The following is a 15,051-nucleotide window of genomic DNA, read 5'->3' on the forward strand; positions in this document are numbered from 1 at the left end:
AGGAATAAAGAGGAAAGATGAAAGGAGTGGTCGGTGTGACTCACGGCACACGGGGAGAGGAATATTAAAAGAAAAGAAATAAAACAAGCCAGGCACAAGATTTTTCTGTTCTGCCTTGCAGGCGAACACATTTACCAAAGTCCCTGCCGAGATGAGATACGCCTCTCCAGCGCTGTTGGATGAGCGCATACCATTAAAGAAGCTCCTTTTTGTCGTCTGGGCTCAGGACTCCCGCGTCTCTCCGCATCCCTCTCGATGGTGTCAAATTGATTAGCTTCTGTGCTTGTGAGACGTTGACTTTTAACGTACCAGATGAAGTGGCTATCCATAATATCAGCCGTGCTGCAAAGCCACTTAACGAAACAGTGGCATAAGCCGTGTGGTGTTTAGTAACCCTGCACTCACACTAGCAGGCAACAAGTTGTTTATAGTTTTTCTTGTGGGTTTGTAGCAACCACTGCTATAGTCGCTTTTTTGGGTCCTGAGGGGAAATTCTCATAGCTACACTGCGGGAAAAACAGTCATCATTTCAGGAGGGTCAAATCATCGTTCTGCATTAAGCATACGCCTAAGAAGATTTGAAATAAATGGAATTGGGTTCAGAACCGTTCAATGAATGAACAACATTTGGGGAAGTTGCATGAGAAACAAATCGACAGTAGAAATCAGAGCTACTGTGAAAGAGAGAGTGTTCTCATACACACACACAATGTGATCAGAGTTTACAGGATTGGGACTAAACAGCTGTGTGTCCATAAGAAAACCACTTGTTTGTAAAACCAATCAGAAAAATGGCTTTAACTTGCTGGGGAGCGTAAAGATTGGACTTTGGAGCAATGGAAAAGGGTCAAGTGATCTAAAGAGTCCAGATTGACCGTATTTCAGAGCGACTAGCGCGGGTTAGGGTAAAAAGGTGAGAAGTTAAAGCGATGCAACCATCATACATGGTGGCCACTGTACAAGCCTGGGGTCTGCTTCAGTGGGTCAGGTCCAGGCTCAGCAACATTATACAGTATGGCAATAAAATAAAGTCAGCTGACCTGAATGTACTGGTTATCACATCCATGAAGATTTTCTTCCATGATGGCACAGGCATATTCCTGAATTCAAATTGAGTGGTTCAAATATTTTAGTTTGATGTATATATTTATCATTATAATTATTATTATTTTTATGGCTTTAGCAACTTGTTAAGCAGATTAAATGATGTGTTAATTGGCATGAAATATGGTTGATTTTGTACTAGTAGTATATACTCTCCATGGCAGTATAAGATGATACCTCCGTTGTAAGCTTGGAAGTTAAAATCTCCGGTCCAGGTATGCCACAGGATTGCTTCAAGGAATCATATGTACCATTAGTTTGGATTTAACCCTTTAATAATAATAATAATAATAATAATAAAATATATAAAATATATGAAGATAATAATAATAATAAATTATTTTTCAGAACAGCAGAACAAGGTTAATGGCCTTGCTTAAGGGCTCTTGCTCAAGTGGCAATTTAGCGGTGCTAGGGCTTGAACCCCCGAACCCACAGCCTTGACCGTTTGGGGCACCACTGCCCTGTTTACTGTGTCATACCTAACTTGTACAGAACTGCAGGTGTCCCTAAAACTCTTGCTTGCTAGTGTGTATATAGCCTTATGGAGACATTGGCACGGATGCCGTCCTGGAGCAAATGATTTCTTTCACTAGAGAACCGTTAAAAATGCCTCGACCTCGAAACATAACGACACCCTTCTGAGTTGCAATTATAGCACGAGCAAATTCTCCTTCCCTTTGACAGCTTCTAACACTTTTAACATCTTGTGCAGCTAAAGTATGTTAACGTCCAATATATGTGCATTTTTACGCTCTTTTTATAATTATACGATTGTTCTCGGTTAGATTTTATTCCCGTTGACAATCTAAAGCAAGTTTAGACATTCGGACAGAGGCGATCGTGGTTAAAAGGGTCTAAATGAAACGAAGTGCCGAATGCAATAAAAAAAAAAGTCTCAGCCCTTAAAAAAAAAAAAAAAAACACAAAAAAAAATCACTCGCAACAAAATCCAGATTCTATCCATGCCAGCTGGAAGCTTTTAAACCCTTTTTTCATCTTTCACTTCTATTTAGTGTTTGCGCAACAAAGTGCTTGACGAAATGCATGTCTTTATCAACATAAAAAAGGGAAGGTTTTTGTCCTTCCACCCACGCACACACTTAAAACAAAGTAAATTCTCACACACTGCAGTACATCCAAAAGCATCCCTCAAGAATTTTGGAAAAAATGAGCTCAATCAGCGTGAACACCTTTACTCACTCACATTTCTGGCTCATAAAATGTTCCCTCTTTCGCCACAGCAGAATAAGACTTTGATCATTTGCTTGTTTGTTTTATTGCTTCAACACTACTGTACTAATTGTGATTAATGTTGGTGTAGACTGCACTTTCTGTGAACCACACTTTTTTTGAACATGTCTGCCTTATTTTGCCTACAGTATCCAAATAAACTTTTTTTTTTTTTTTTTTTTTTTTAATCAGTTGTTGGAAAGCCTGGAGCTGACACGCCAACACTTTCTTGATGTTGCTTTCCTTTGACCATAGAAACAAATTTTCAATAAAATCTTCTAGGAGTAACAAAAGAAAGGGTGTTTGTAAAGTCGATTGTGTTTATCGGGTCTAGAGAGGTGAGGAACAGGAGCGGGGTTTCGCCTGGGCTCTTTTTAATCGTGCCCATGAGCAAAGTTACGACAGGCAGACTTGTGACCCTCAGCTGCCTCCTCTCCGCGAGAGATCAGAGACGTAGCATCAAAGTGCTTCCCGGCCCTCACAGCATCTGCTCAGACTCACTCGCCTCGGAACGCCGTCATCCAAAAAAAGCACAGCGCCGACGGTGCACGCACGCTTGTGCCTCGGAATCCCTGCATGATCCCTGCACGATGAATAAATCTCGTCTTTAGAGCGTACGAGTATGCTTGACCTTCAAGGTCTGTGTCTGTGTCTGCTCTTATCTGAATAATGGTGTCCTCTTTGAGATAAAGTGTTTTTTTTTTTTTGTTTTTTTTAAATGTTTTCTAGACCTGACACTGATTTTTGTGTTTTGTCTCCTTAACAGCGAACTCCAGTCTCCTCGGTGGTGGTGGAGGTAAGGACCCTGAACTTTCACACAAAGTGTTTGGACCACTTAGTAATTATTAGACAATTTCTAAATCGAGTTTTATTTCTTACATACACAATCATACACAGTATATGGTATGAAGTGAAATACTTTCATGACTGCTGATGACCTAAAAATTAAAAAATAAGATAAGTAAAAGTTTTCTATAAGAATATAAAGTATGAAATAAGAGATTTTTTTTACAAAGAAGAAAAAAATTGAAAAATACTTGGAGCTATAAAAAGAATTAGAAATTTACATGATGTACAAATAATAAAATAAAAATACAAATAAAAAATATTAAAATAAAAAAAGAATTAAAGTGGAATAAACAGACCATGTCCATTCATGGACAAGACAATGTGCAGAATAATGTGCGAAGTCACAGTTCAAAGTTCACAGATACCCTAACTCTAGAAAATTAGATGTACATAGACATTTCTGAATCTTTTATGATAGTACCATTTTTTAATTATTATTATTAGAAATACAATAAACTTAGGAACAGTAACACATACGACTGCTGTTGTTTATACTACAGTAAGGAACGAAACGCAATGATTTTATAATAAAATAATCAACAACAGAGTTTCAACTTTAACCTTAAAGTGAAAAAATCTATATAAATCTATTTATAAATAACAGATTACACCTTTTTTTTTATCAATGTACTGTGGAATTAATGTTGTGAAATGGGTGAAATTTCCTATTGATTATTACTTATGCTATAGTCGGTCTTTGTTCTAGAAAAAAAAAAAAACATTGTATGTTACACAACACTAACACTGGAGACTCCATCTTTAATAAACATATCCATACACAAATCTGCACCATGTGCACCATGATTTAGGTATTTGTTTCCTCAATTGTTCATATGATACAGTATGTAGAGAACACACCATACTCTACGCCAAACTATGAACAATGAACAAGGGCTGTTAACATACAAATAGGTTACTGCACTGTCTTCTTTCAGACTATACCGCACTGGTTCATCTACTTTGCCATCTTTGCATTTTCTGTAATTTATTTTTAACTTTGCACTACTGTACATTCCACCCATATATATACTGTATGTATATCATGTTGAGCATGTTATCATCTTATCCACCGTACACTTTTTTTTGCACAGTTATACTGTGTGTAATCTTATATACCCTGTCCTTATTACCTGCTGCACTTTCTGGACATTAATCACTCTCACCCCTGTACATACACTATGGACCCATAGCTTCATTTACAACATTGCTATTTATTGTAAATAGGCCACTTACACACTTCTGCTTAGATACTAACAGCATTTCATTTGCTTTGTACTTGTACGTTGCACAATGACGTTAAAATTTTATCTAAACGAATCTAAAATCTGCGCAACCTGTGCAACTGACTTGAGAGTTTTTTTTTGTTTTTAATAGAAAAAGTTTCTGGTTAATAATCAACGACAAAACTTGTACAGTTTTATCGCTCGCTGAGATCGAGCACAGGATCTTTAATGTCTAAAAATATGAAGAGTGTTGGATTTGTAGGTGTTTATATAAAGACAGAGAGGGCTTTAGCCAAGCCAGGACACACCTTTCTTATGAAACCACTTCGGATTTCACCAGGGGTCCGAGAGCCTTTATGATTACACAGTGCCTTGGATGGAAGAAACCCTAAATACATACATCCGAAGAAGACGTTTGTACCATTTCTCTACCCTAAACCCTTTTTTTTTTTTTTAAACGCTGAACATAGTTCCTCAAGGGCTTGGATGCCGCCATGTCTGATGTCCGTATCTTCTCCGGTCTGCCGCTGTGCATTTGGATCAAGGCACAGACGAAATCAGAGGCAACCAACCGTGTATTACATCCAGCCAGAGTTCCTCTATTTGGCAGAATTTTTGCACAAGGTCTGACATGATTGAAATAATAATTGCACCACGGACTGTGCAGGACAAAGGCGAGGCAGCCGAAGGGGACGGCGTGGAAGGATCGACCCAATTATTCCAGGATTTTTTTTTTTTTTTTTTTATCGTTTCTGAACAACACATTGGAATGCAAGCTAGTCCCTAGTCAGAAAAAAAAAAATCAACCACACAGCTGTTTAGCTTTCACACAAATCTTATGTTTAGTCATGTGTTCTTATTCAGGTGTTGCCTGAGTCACATCCGCAGCCCTCACGAGGAAGACACGTTACCCGATCCATTTCACACCAGTGTGTTATTTGCTTCGCGCTAAAACCCCCAGTTATTGTAGCAGTATCATGCTGCATGATTGGTGGTCTAGGGTGAGATGGTGAAGAGAAAAAAAAAAGGAAAAAAAGAGCGCCTGATTGAGATCAGAGGTCAAACGGGCATGACAAAACCACTTACCGGAGCAACTGTCAACCAAATAGGATTGCCCGATCCGAGCGCCGCCGCCCTTGTGCTTTCATTCCGCACTTTCGTGTATGTCATCATGGTTCTGTTATTGATTGGTCACGACAGTTTAATCATTCGAGGGCAATTTGCTTTTCTTCATTATTTTCTCGTAATTGCCCTCTGCCTTCTTGTCTGGGTGTCTGAGATGGAGGTTTAATAGCAAGACGTGATACAGTATGTCGCATCAATGTTAAGGCCAGGAAGACTAACCAGAGCATCCGTAGCTTTTGAGTCCACGGTGATGGCAAATACCCCTCTCATGCATACAACAAGCTAAAAATTTGTACACGTGTGGAAGCGCCCCGGATCAAATCCGACATCAAGGACACGTTTTTCGTCTAATTTGCGACCCTTGATAACTGTGTCAGAGACACAATTAACCCCCACGCCACAAGATGTCTAGCTTCAAAAGCATCCTTAGTGGCTTTTGGCCAGGAACTTTCAAACACATCAAGCGAACATTTGACATTAAAAAGCGGTAGGTAGCTGTTATAGCAGCTCGGGCTTGAAGTCAGGAAGGTTAATCCTATGTGAATAATTGCAGCATCAGAGGAGCCAACTGGAGTAAAGTCGAAGCTATAAAAGGGGAAAAAAAAAGAAGAAGAATCCGGCTTGGCTGGATGAGCAGACTGACGGACTCTTTGATTGAAATTCTTTGGGTGGCCAAAGATTACTGGTTTTATCATCAGGAGAGTTCTGTCAATAAGTCAAGATGTATTTCTGTCTTCTTCTTTTTCTTTCTTTTTTTTTTCAACTCCCTGGTTCACTCAAAACAAAGCCCATCATCCTCTTTACTTTATCTGTGTGTGTGTATAAGAGAAAGAGAGGAAGAGAGAGAGAGAGAGACTGACGGCTTTATCTCCTCACTCTTCTTTATTGCCATTGGACGACTGATAAACCTGCCTGTTTTCTTTCTCCCTCTCGCCTACCTCCTATCGTTTAGCAAGGTGAAGACCTCCAGCTGGGATAAGTTCATCCTGCCCTAGACCTCTTAAAAAAAGACATGGCTTTCTCTCTCTCTCTCTCTCTCTTATCAGCGAGCTTTCTCTTCGTCTCTGGAAGTCCACTGGGATTTAGGTTACATTCTCAATGCTCTCGTAATGGTCTGTAAACTTTGGGTGGGACAGAAAATCAGGGTCATTACGCCTCGTTTTTGGTGTGCTGAGCGTTCTTGCTGATTGGAAGGGATTGTGAGCGAATTGGAGCGCGGTTGTTTATTTTATGTGGTTAAAAAGCTGTGGAATAGTGGCTTGCTGTTATTTAATGTCAGAAACCGAAGAACAACGCGAAAGCACGCCCAGCTGCCAACATAATCGTGGTGCATACTTTCACTCCGGGAATTTTTTTTTTCCTATCTCCAGAAGGATCGGACCAGCTCTTGGAAGCCACCTACTGAGACAATTCAGCATCTTAGTTCCTTCTGTTCCTTAACAGGAGGGTTGGAATCAAGCGGTTTGGCGATATCTCTGCTCAAACACACATACTAAACCTGACAGTTTACTGATAAGTTAAATCAGCTGTCTGATTTTTAAACAGGAGAAATGTCTGAACTGTATCAGACGCCGCCATTACAGGAGGTCATTCCAGTTTAATGCTGTAGTTTAAACGTCACGTCTTGATGGATGAACGTCTTTTTGTTTTTATGTTCTCTTGTCCTCTTTTGGAAATTTTGGATATATACTCGACTTACACTTACATGGCATAACCCTTGAGGAAAAAAAAATAATAATAAAAGGCCACGTTTAAGCCTTCTGAGCAAAATCAGCTCAACATCAACAAGCAGTCAAAAAAAAAAAAATCCTTTAAGAGCATGCCAGGCAGCTTTCCTCTATTTGAACCTGATCGCTAGATGACATTCTGCACGCTGTGCCGCATTAACATCTAGCGCTTGGTTTTGGGAAACGGCAGACGTTCGAGATGCCTCGCCTCCGCAGACTTCTCAACTGTAATATGGTCCGCCTTTCTTTCTCTTGTTTAATGCATGCTTCCTGGCCACGCTTCACTAACTCTTTACTAGTGCCTATAGGCAACTCGATCCAGCCTACTGAGTCTGTGCGTTCAGTTTCCTTCCTCGAGGCCAGTACCATGCTTGCTCTACATCTGGTTTATCTGCTGCTGCTTCTTCTTTTCCCCTTGGCAGCCACCTACTTTCTGCCAAGCTCGAGGGGTGAAAGGGTTATAGTGATCTCTTTCTTTCTTTCTTTCTTTCTTTTTTTTTGTTAAGTTTTGTGAACTGCATGTCTTCTATTTATTATTTTTTTACTTGTTGGATTTTGAAAAGGAGGGCATTACAGTTCATCCTTGTTATTGATGACGACTTGTTTATAAGCCGATTTGTTTTGTATAGATTACTGCAATATAGCTCGCTTTATTCTTGTGACTTCAGACTAGACTACATTCTAAACTCCAGGTTATGTCTGTCTTCTAGAGGTTTATTAATTCCTTTAGCCATTTGAATGAATAGTGTTAGATAAACAGCTATGGAGGTATGAGCTTTTTTCTTTCAAATGGTTATGTAAACTGTCTATATAGATTCAGTTTATTTTTGGAATTCAAATAGGTCACATGTACGGGAAGTCAGATTTATTAAAAACGCTGTTCATTAATATGTACATGAGAAGGTTTCATTCCTACCCCACAGCTGGTGCAGCTCCGAGACGTCGGATAAAAAGTCACATAGTGCTGAGCTTCGTAAACCGAGCCTCCCACGCGGTTATGGATGAGGAGGGGCTTAAGGGATATAACAGATGATGACTAAAACAAGCAAATCTACATTTCAAATAAAGAGCCCTGAAAGAAATTAGTCAAATGTACCGAAGTGGAAAAAAAAAAAAAAAAAAAAGTCACATGTGGTCTGTATTAGTGTTGTTACAAAATCATCAATTATTACAAAAGTGCATGGAAAAAAAGCATGTCCGCGGTGTATCTTGTAAGCAAAAACACCTGTTATTTAACTAGAGTGCGCAACTTTCAGGCAGATGGGCTACAACAACAAGGGCCACATTCGGTTGGACCACGAAATAGCACCTGTCTAACGCAACACGGGGTTCTGCTGTTGAAGCAGATCCACCGCTGTTTTACATTCTGAAATGATTTTTCGCTCACCGCTGTTGCAAAGAGTGATTATTTGAGTTCCTGTCAGCATGAGATGTCCGGTTATTCCACGCCGCTCTCTCTTGTATGCACATGAAATATTTCTTTTCCTTTTTTATGTTTTCTATTCTGTGCAAAATGTAGTGACTGTTTTGCATGAAAACCGCTGGAGATCAGCAGTTTCTGCAATACAAGGCTCTACAAGGCTCAGCAGTTTTTGAATTGCAGTACAAGGCCAAGCGTCTTGATCTGTAGGTGCACGATGCCTTGCGTAAAACTGTTTTCTTATAATTAAAGCATAACTGTTCGGACGCCTTTCTTGTAAAAGTGATTAGTAAACCCGTTTGTCCAAACCAACGCGAAATGTTCTTGTATTCAAAATGCGGAGTTTTGGGTAAGTTGAGCACATCACCGTATGCAGAGGAGCTCACCAAGGACATTTCAGACAGAAATGGGAAAGCCTTTTTTTTTTTTTTTTTTTTTTAATGTGAGAATTCATGTACATGTGACTCTCTGCTTTTTTAGCGGGACAGATTTACCCACAGGCCTCCGCTGCGTGCAGTGTGACAGCTCCTTGCTGGAGGGAACTGCGAACAGGCTGCACGATCACACTCGAGTCCAATCAGAAGTGATGGATGGACTAATAGATGGAGAACGATCACACCATTAATTTTTGAGAGACTTTTGTTAGTACTATATTTGGAGAAAGTGTTGTGTCGTGATGTGATGTGGGGAAAGAGTGAGAAATGTCTGTTAAACGGTTCGTCTGTTTGTTTTTTTTGATGGTGAGATGAACTTTGATCAAAATGAGGACATTTTTCAGCAGTTTATTTCTTTAAGATCAGTCAGATCACGTCAACACTGCGGATGTGTATGATAAAATAATGTTTCATATAAAAGTCTCTTTATGGAAAATGTCTCATGGTGTGCGGCAGGGTGCGAATGAAAAACAGTTGTGCCAGTTCCACCACTTGTGAACGAATAATAAATAATCCTGTTTTTAAAAAAGGAGTATTTGCACTACTTCCTTTCTCCTTCCTCTTTTTTTCCCCCAAAAGTATGCGGACATTCGGCGGCTACTTCTTTTTTTTTTGTTTTTTTTCCGGCTGTTTCTTTGATGATGTCGTCAAAGTGAATCATCTACTGTTTCTCCATCTAATCCTGGTCCCTCCATCCTTTTCTCTCACGCCAACTAACTTCATGTCCTCTCTCACTCCATCCATAATGCAGACACTTGACTATAACACCAATATGCGGGTCTTCCACCAAATTGCTTTTAGAACTGTATGTCTTAGATGTCCTTCTACATGTCTTTCTCTGCTGTAGCGTTATCGTTTCCCTTTCGTTGGAACTGAAGGAGTCAATCGTGTTCCACAATGACAGTATGTGCAAGAACCAAGACACAACTTAACAAAACTTTGACCCTAAGACCCCTGGACACCTTTGGGATGAACTGGAATGCTGACTGCACCTCAGGTTTTCTTTCTGCTGCTCTTGTGGCTGAATAAACACAAATCCTCATGACCAAAATCCAGTAGAAAAGCCTTCCCAGGAGATCGGCTCCTACGATAACAGGAAATGGGGACTAAATCTGGAATGGGATGTTCAACAAGCCCACTGGGGTGTGATAAGCCCACAGGGGTATACAAACCTTTTTTGTGTGCCATGTTGTGTGTTTTCATCAAGATACTATATACGTTATTTAATTATTATGAATTTTTTTTGTATGTTTATTTATATATCAGAAATTACCCCAATGTGCCTTTGTTAAAGTCTGTAAACAGGACGGACAGGAAGTAAACACTCTCGTTGAACTCTGTTACACAAGGCTACTGAACCGGTGAGAAAAAACTGTTGTCACGCCTTGTGAAACTCAGCGAGTCCGTCAGAAGCTCAGCTTTTTCGTGTTGCCCGTTTTTTTTTCTTCTTTCCCCTGTCCAAACTGATGAATAATTTATTATCGTTGTCTACATCCATAAATCACCCTGCATCCCTTCTCCACCAGCAACCGTGTGATAAGATAGACAAGCCGGTTCACATAAGCTCATCCAGTGTCCTCGGTGTCAGCCTAATTAAATACACAGTCTCTCATAGCGAAGTAAATCACATTGCAAAGGTTTTTTTTTTTTTGTTTTTTTTTTGCACACTAATCTTGCATCTGAACAGGAAGTAGCACAGGAACGTCCGGCTAAAGCATACCCTTAAGCACTTGCGGTCTTAAACACTGAAACTCTGGAGCTCCCTGTCCTACCAAGGGGGGAAAAGCCCCTGTGTGGCTTCACATTTGTTTTCCCCCAGCACTTACCAACAGGAAACAATCTATAATCCCGGTAATGAAGTATGCCCCAGACCCGAGTCATTTGTTCAATAAATGCTGACAATATACAGTGGCCTATTTTCTTTTACTCGCACTCGCTACTCTTGCTGAAAGCAATTTAGCCTCTGTTCCGCCACTGTGTTTGCTTGTACTTGCGCGTGCATTTGTCTAGTGCGTGCTTACATGCTACACATTTCTATTTATCTGTTGCGAGCCAATGATTTGTTTACTGTTATCTCACACCTGGCGCTAACAGCTAATGGAAAATGTACTTGAACTGACGCTCAGATAGTGCTTTCTCCCTCCCTCCCTCGCTCTGTCTCTCTTTCTTTCTTTTTGTTTTCTCCTCTCTTTCTCTTTGTTTCTCTCTCTCTCTCTCTCTCTCTCTCTCTCTCTCTCTCTCGCTCAGAGTGAGCAGGAATGCCCTTCAGGAAAGAGAAAGCGAGTATATCAGAACCAAGTGCTCCACTTCCTGTTTCGCCCGTGGACATGATCTTTTTGAAGCCGCGGTTTTGAATAATTACCACTCAGACAAAAGCCAGGTTGTCAAAAGGAATGCATTTGTTTGTTAAACTTTTTGAAAAGAAAGCTAAATTTACTTTTGCAGCATCATTGTTTATTTTCCGCACAAACTCAGATTTGGCTTCTCGTCGCAAATTAGACGACGTAGCCGACGTAGCATCTTATCTATGGAAGGTGAGCCTATCCCTGGAGGCAGGGTACATCCTGGACAGGGTGCTAATCCATCGCAGGGCACACACACACACACACACACACACACACACACACACACTACAGGCAATTTGGGAAAGCTAGTTAGGCTAATCTGCAAGTCTTTGGACTATGGGAGGAAACTGAAGCACTTGGGAGGAAACCCATCATGCACAGGGAGAACATGTAAACTTCATGCACACAGATCTGAGGCAGGAATTGAACCTTCGACCAACCGTGGGGGTGCGAGGCCACATTGTTAAAGTAATAGGTCTATTTTTCTTTTTAAAATATCTCTTATTTAAATTACCATCTGTGCATTTTCTAATATCCTCTATGCAATATAATATAACAAAACTCAGTATGACAAAAGAGTTCATGGCGCGGTGATGTTGATTGGCTGATGAAAGTGTGTGTTTTTTTTTTTTTTGCATACTTTTTACACTGAAATGTAAAATTCACAACAGATTATAGAACAACTATTCTCTGCTAAACATAGAGTGTGCTATCTGTGTCATCTGTCTTGAAGAACCTTTGGTTGACTGTACATGTCATGTTTTGTTTGACCACAGGACCTCAGCTCAATCCAGTCGAAGTTAAATATCTGGAGTTGGTTTCGGGAACAAATTTAAACCCATAGTAATAATGTAGAATTCTTTAAAACGTGTAACCAGGTTTGTGTAAAAAAAAATCGTTAAAGTTTTTTTCTGTATATCTGAAGGATTTAGTAGTAGGTCTTCTTAATTTATTACAAGTATCATGTTTAAATAATACGTACTGTAAACATTTGCAAGGACTATAAAAAAAATAATCAGATATTAAATCTAGAATACGAGTGCACATCTGGAGCTGATTTATGGCGAAAGTGAGAAATCAAAATGGCCCCAGGTGACTAATAAGATGGTTTAGCCGATAGGTTTGTACTTGTCCGTGTACTCCCAAAGTATTGGGCTTGATCGTTATCTGGGTGGAAATTAGCTTCACCCGGTCTGCAAACCATTAAGCCGCGCTTAAGATTTGGGAATCTGATCAATAATGGTGCACAATGAATCTAATTCTCAGCCTCATGAATAAGCGTGAGGCAATTATCTTCATTAATTGTGTGTATATATAGTATAAATAGAGTTTTAAGTGTTTAAATGATATTGGTTCAAAAAATTTAAGGAACCTTTAAGAAAGTATGAAAAAAGTTTCTAGTTCTTAGATTATTAACCAGAAGCACTATTATGCGAGCAGCAAACGCGAAATACTGTTTCTCCTCTATTTACTGTATATTCTCTCAATATTTTCTCAGTCAGCTACCCGCGTTTATCTTTTCAGCGCGTTTATCCAGAAGCTACCTCCTGCTGAGGCTGAGGAGACACACATGCTCTTGGGTTACTCTCTTATCTCTGTTGCTTTGTGCTCTAGACAGTGAGAAGAACAGGACACAGGGTTGTAAAGAGACACCAAGGCCGTTATTGAGTGTGACGTCGGCTTGGCACCTGAGCCCAGGCAGATTGGGCACTGTGCCCTTTGGGCCAAGCGGTATAAGGCAGTTAGACTCTTTTAGCTCCATCTAGGGGTTTCCATCCAAATATTGTCATAATCATACTTCAAAAAAAGGCTAGGAAAAGAGAATGTATTCCCCCCCTCCCCTCCAAACTCTGTTATGTAATCATTCTGCTGTGGGAGAAATATGGTGATGTAATCAGAAGAGTATCGGACTTTTAATAAATTCTTCCAATAATCAGTTATTATAGCTGTTCTTGTGACATATTTCTTCTTCTTCTTCTTCCTTGTCGTTTAACGTCGGCTGGAATCCAGTAGGTTGTTACATTACCAACACACATAGGTCTCATTCTCCCTCATCTTCCTGGCATCTTAACGCTGATTTTCCAGACCAGCCGTCCTTAAATCATCTTCCCTGATCTTGCCTTGACTTGTTCTGTGTCTTAAACTCTTTGTCTGCTTTATCCGGTACGTCCACACACTCTTTCTTCTCGACACTGGTGAGATATTTTTACTGTATAATTGTGTTTATACTGTACTAAAAAGTACCCGCAGCTCCGCCTCTGTCGAGATCCTGATGCCCGCATGCTAACATTACCAGGGAATGGAGTGTGTGGTCAACTCACACACTAGACAGCTTCTCACACTGCTGCAATGTTTTCTCAGATGGATAACCTTACAGTATGACATAAAAGGTGATAACGCTGTCTACTGCTACTTGGTAAGGAGCGCCCAATACACCGGCCACCCAAAAACTGTCTATAAGCGGCAGGACAAACTGAATTTCTTTATATATACTGTATATCCATCCATCCATCCATCCATTGTTTATTCCCATTTTGTGTGACCGTAGTAGGACCTCCGGTCAACCTTTAAACATACATTGACACACTATTTGAAAACGCCTACTAGCCTAATCTCCATGTCTGTGGACTGAAGGAGGAAACCAGGGAACCTGTAGGAAACCCACCAAACACGGGGAGAACATGCACGCAAACCTGACATGGGAATAGTTCCCAGGACCTGGAGCTGCAAAGCAACAGTGCTAACCACAAACGACCGAATCGCCAGAGATGTATTAACATGTGTAGAGAGAAAGAGAGAACAAAGTGGTTATTGAAAGACAAATACATGGTCATGGAATTCTTAACGAGACAATTATTTAACATTTTATGGAAAGGAGTCTCCAGTGTCAGTGCTTTGTAACACTCGGTAGGTTTTTCTCTGTAGTTTTTTTTTTTTTTTTTTAGGATAGACATGCTGTGGAACATGAGAGAGAGAGGAAAAATGAGAGAACTGTTATAATGCAAATAATATCAGGAAGCAGAACTTAAAATAAAAAAAAAAAAATGATGTTTCATTATTATTAAATAAAATTTTGTTATTGAGGTGGTTGATTATTTTCCTGTTTCAGCACACTCATGTATGTTTTATCCTCTACGGGATATTATTACTGTGAAATGTATATTTTAAAAGCTTTTCTGTTACAGCTTCTGTTTTTTTTTTAATCTGTGACAATATATCAGGTTCAGTGAGTGTCACTGTACTTTAAACGATAAACATTCACACAGACACACACACACACACACACACACACACACATGCATGCACCCCGGAGGCCCAACTATGACATATACACCACCTCTGTGTGTGTGTGTGTGTGTGTGTGTGTGTGTGTGTGTGTGTGTGATGAGTGACTGCTCCCAGGGACTGTTCACCGGCATACCGGCCCTAATCCTCTCCTCTCACACACTTCGTTATCATCTGCGTCTCTCTAAACCCCACCGAGTAAACAAAGCGCCCTGAGATGCCGTGGGATTTGTAGACAGAGTGAGAAAGGGGGCATAACAGAAAAGGAGGGGGAAAAAAAACTCCCTGAGAAATGAAATGTAGAGA

At 40.1% G+C, this 15,051-nt stretch overlaps 1 protein-coding gene across 3 annotated transcripts in view; it reads left to right on the top strand.

The window, feature by feature from the left end:
• Window positions 1-15,051, top strand: part of macrod2 (mono-ADP ribosylhydrolase 2) — a 617,779-nt gene that overhangs the window by 161,826 nt on the left and 440,902 nt on the right. For all 3 annotated transcript variants that reach the window (XM_053502322.1, XM_053502324.1, XM_053502323.1), the window contains exon 4: window positions 3,104-3,133. In XM_053502322.1, the coding sequence (XP_053358297.1) occupies window positions 3,104-3,133 (30 nt within the window). The remainder of the gene's footprint in view (window positions 1-3,103; window positions 3,134-15,051) is intronic.

The sequence above is a fragment of the Clarias gariepinus genome, chromosome 8, assembly GCF_024256425.1.
Source record: "Clarias gariepinus isolate MV-2021 ecotype Netherlands chromosome 8, CGAR_prim_01v2, whole genome shotgun sequence".
NCBI lineage: Eukaryota > Metazoa > Chordata > Actinopteri > Siluriformes > Clariidae > Clarias > Clarias gariepinus.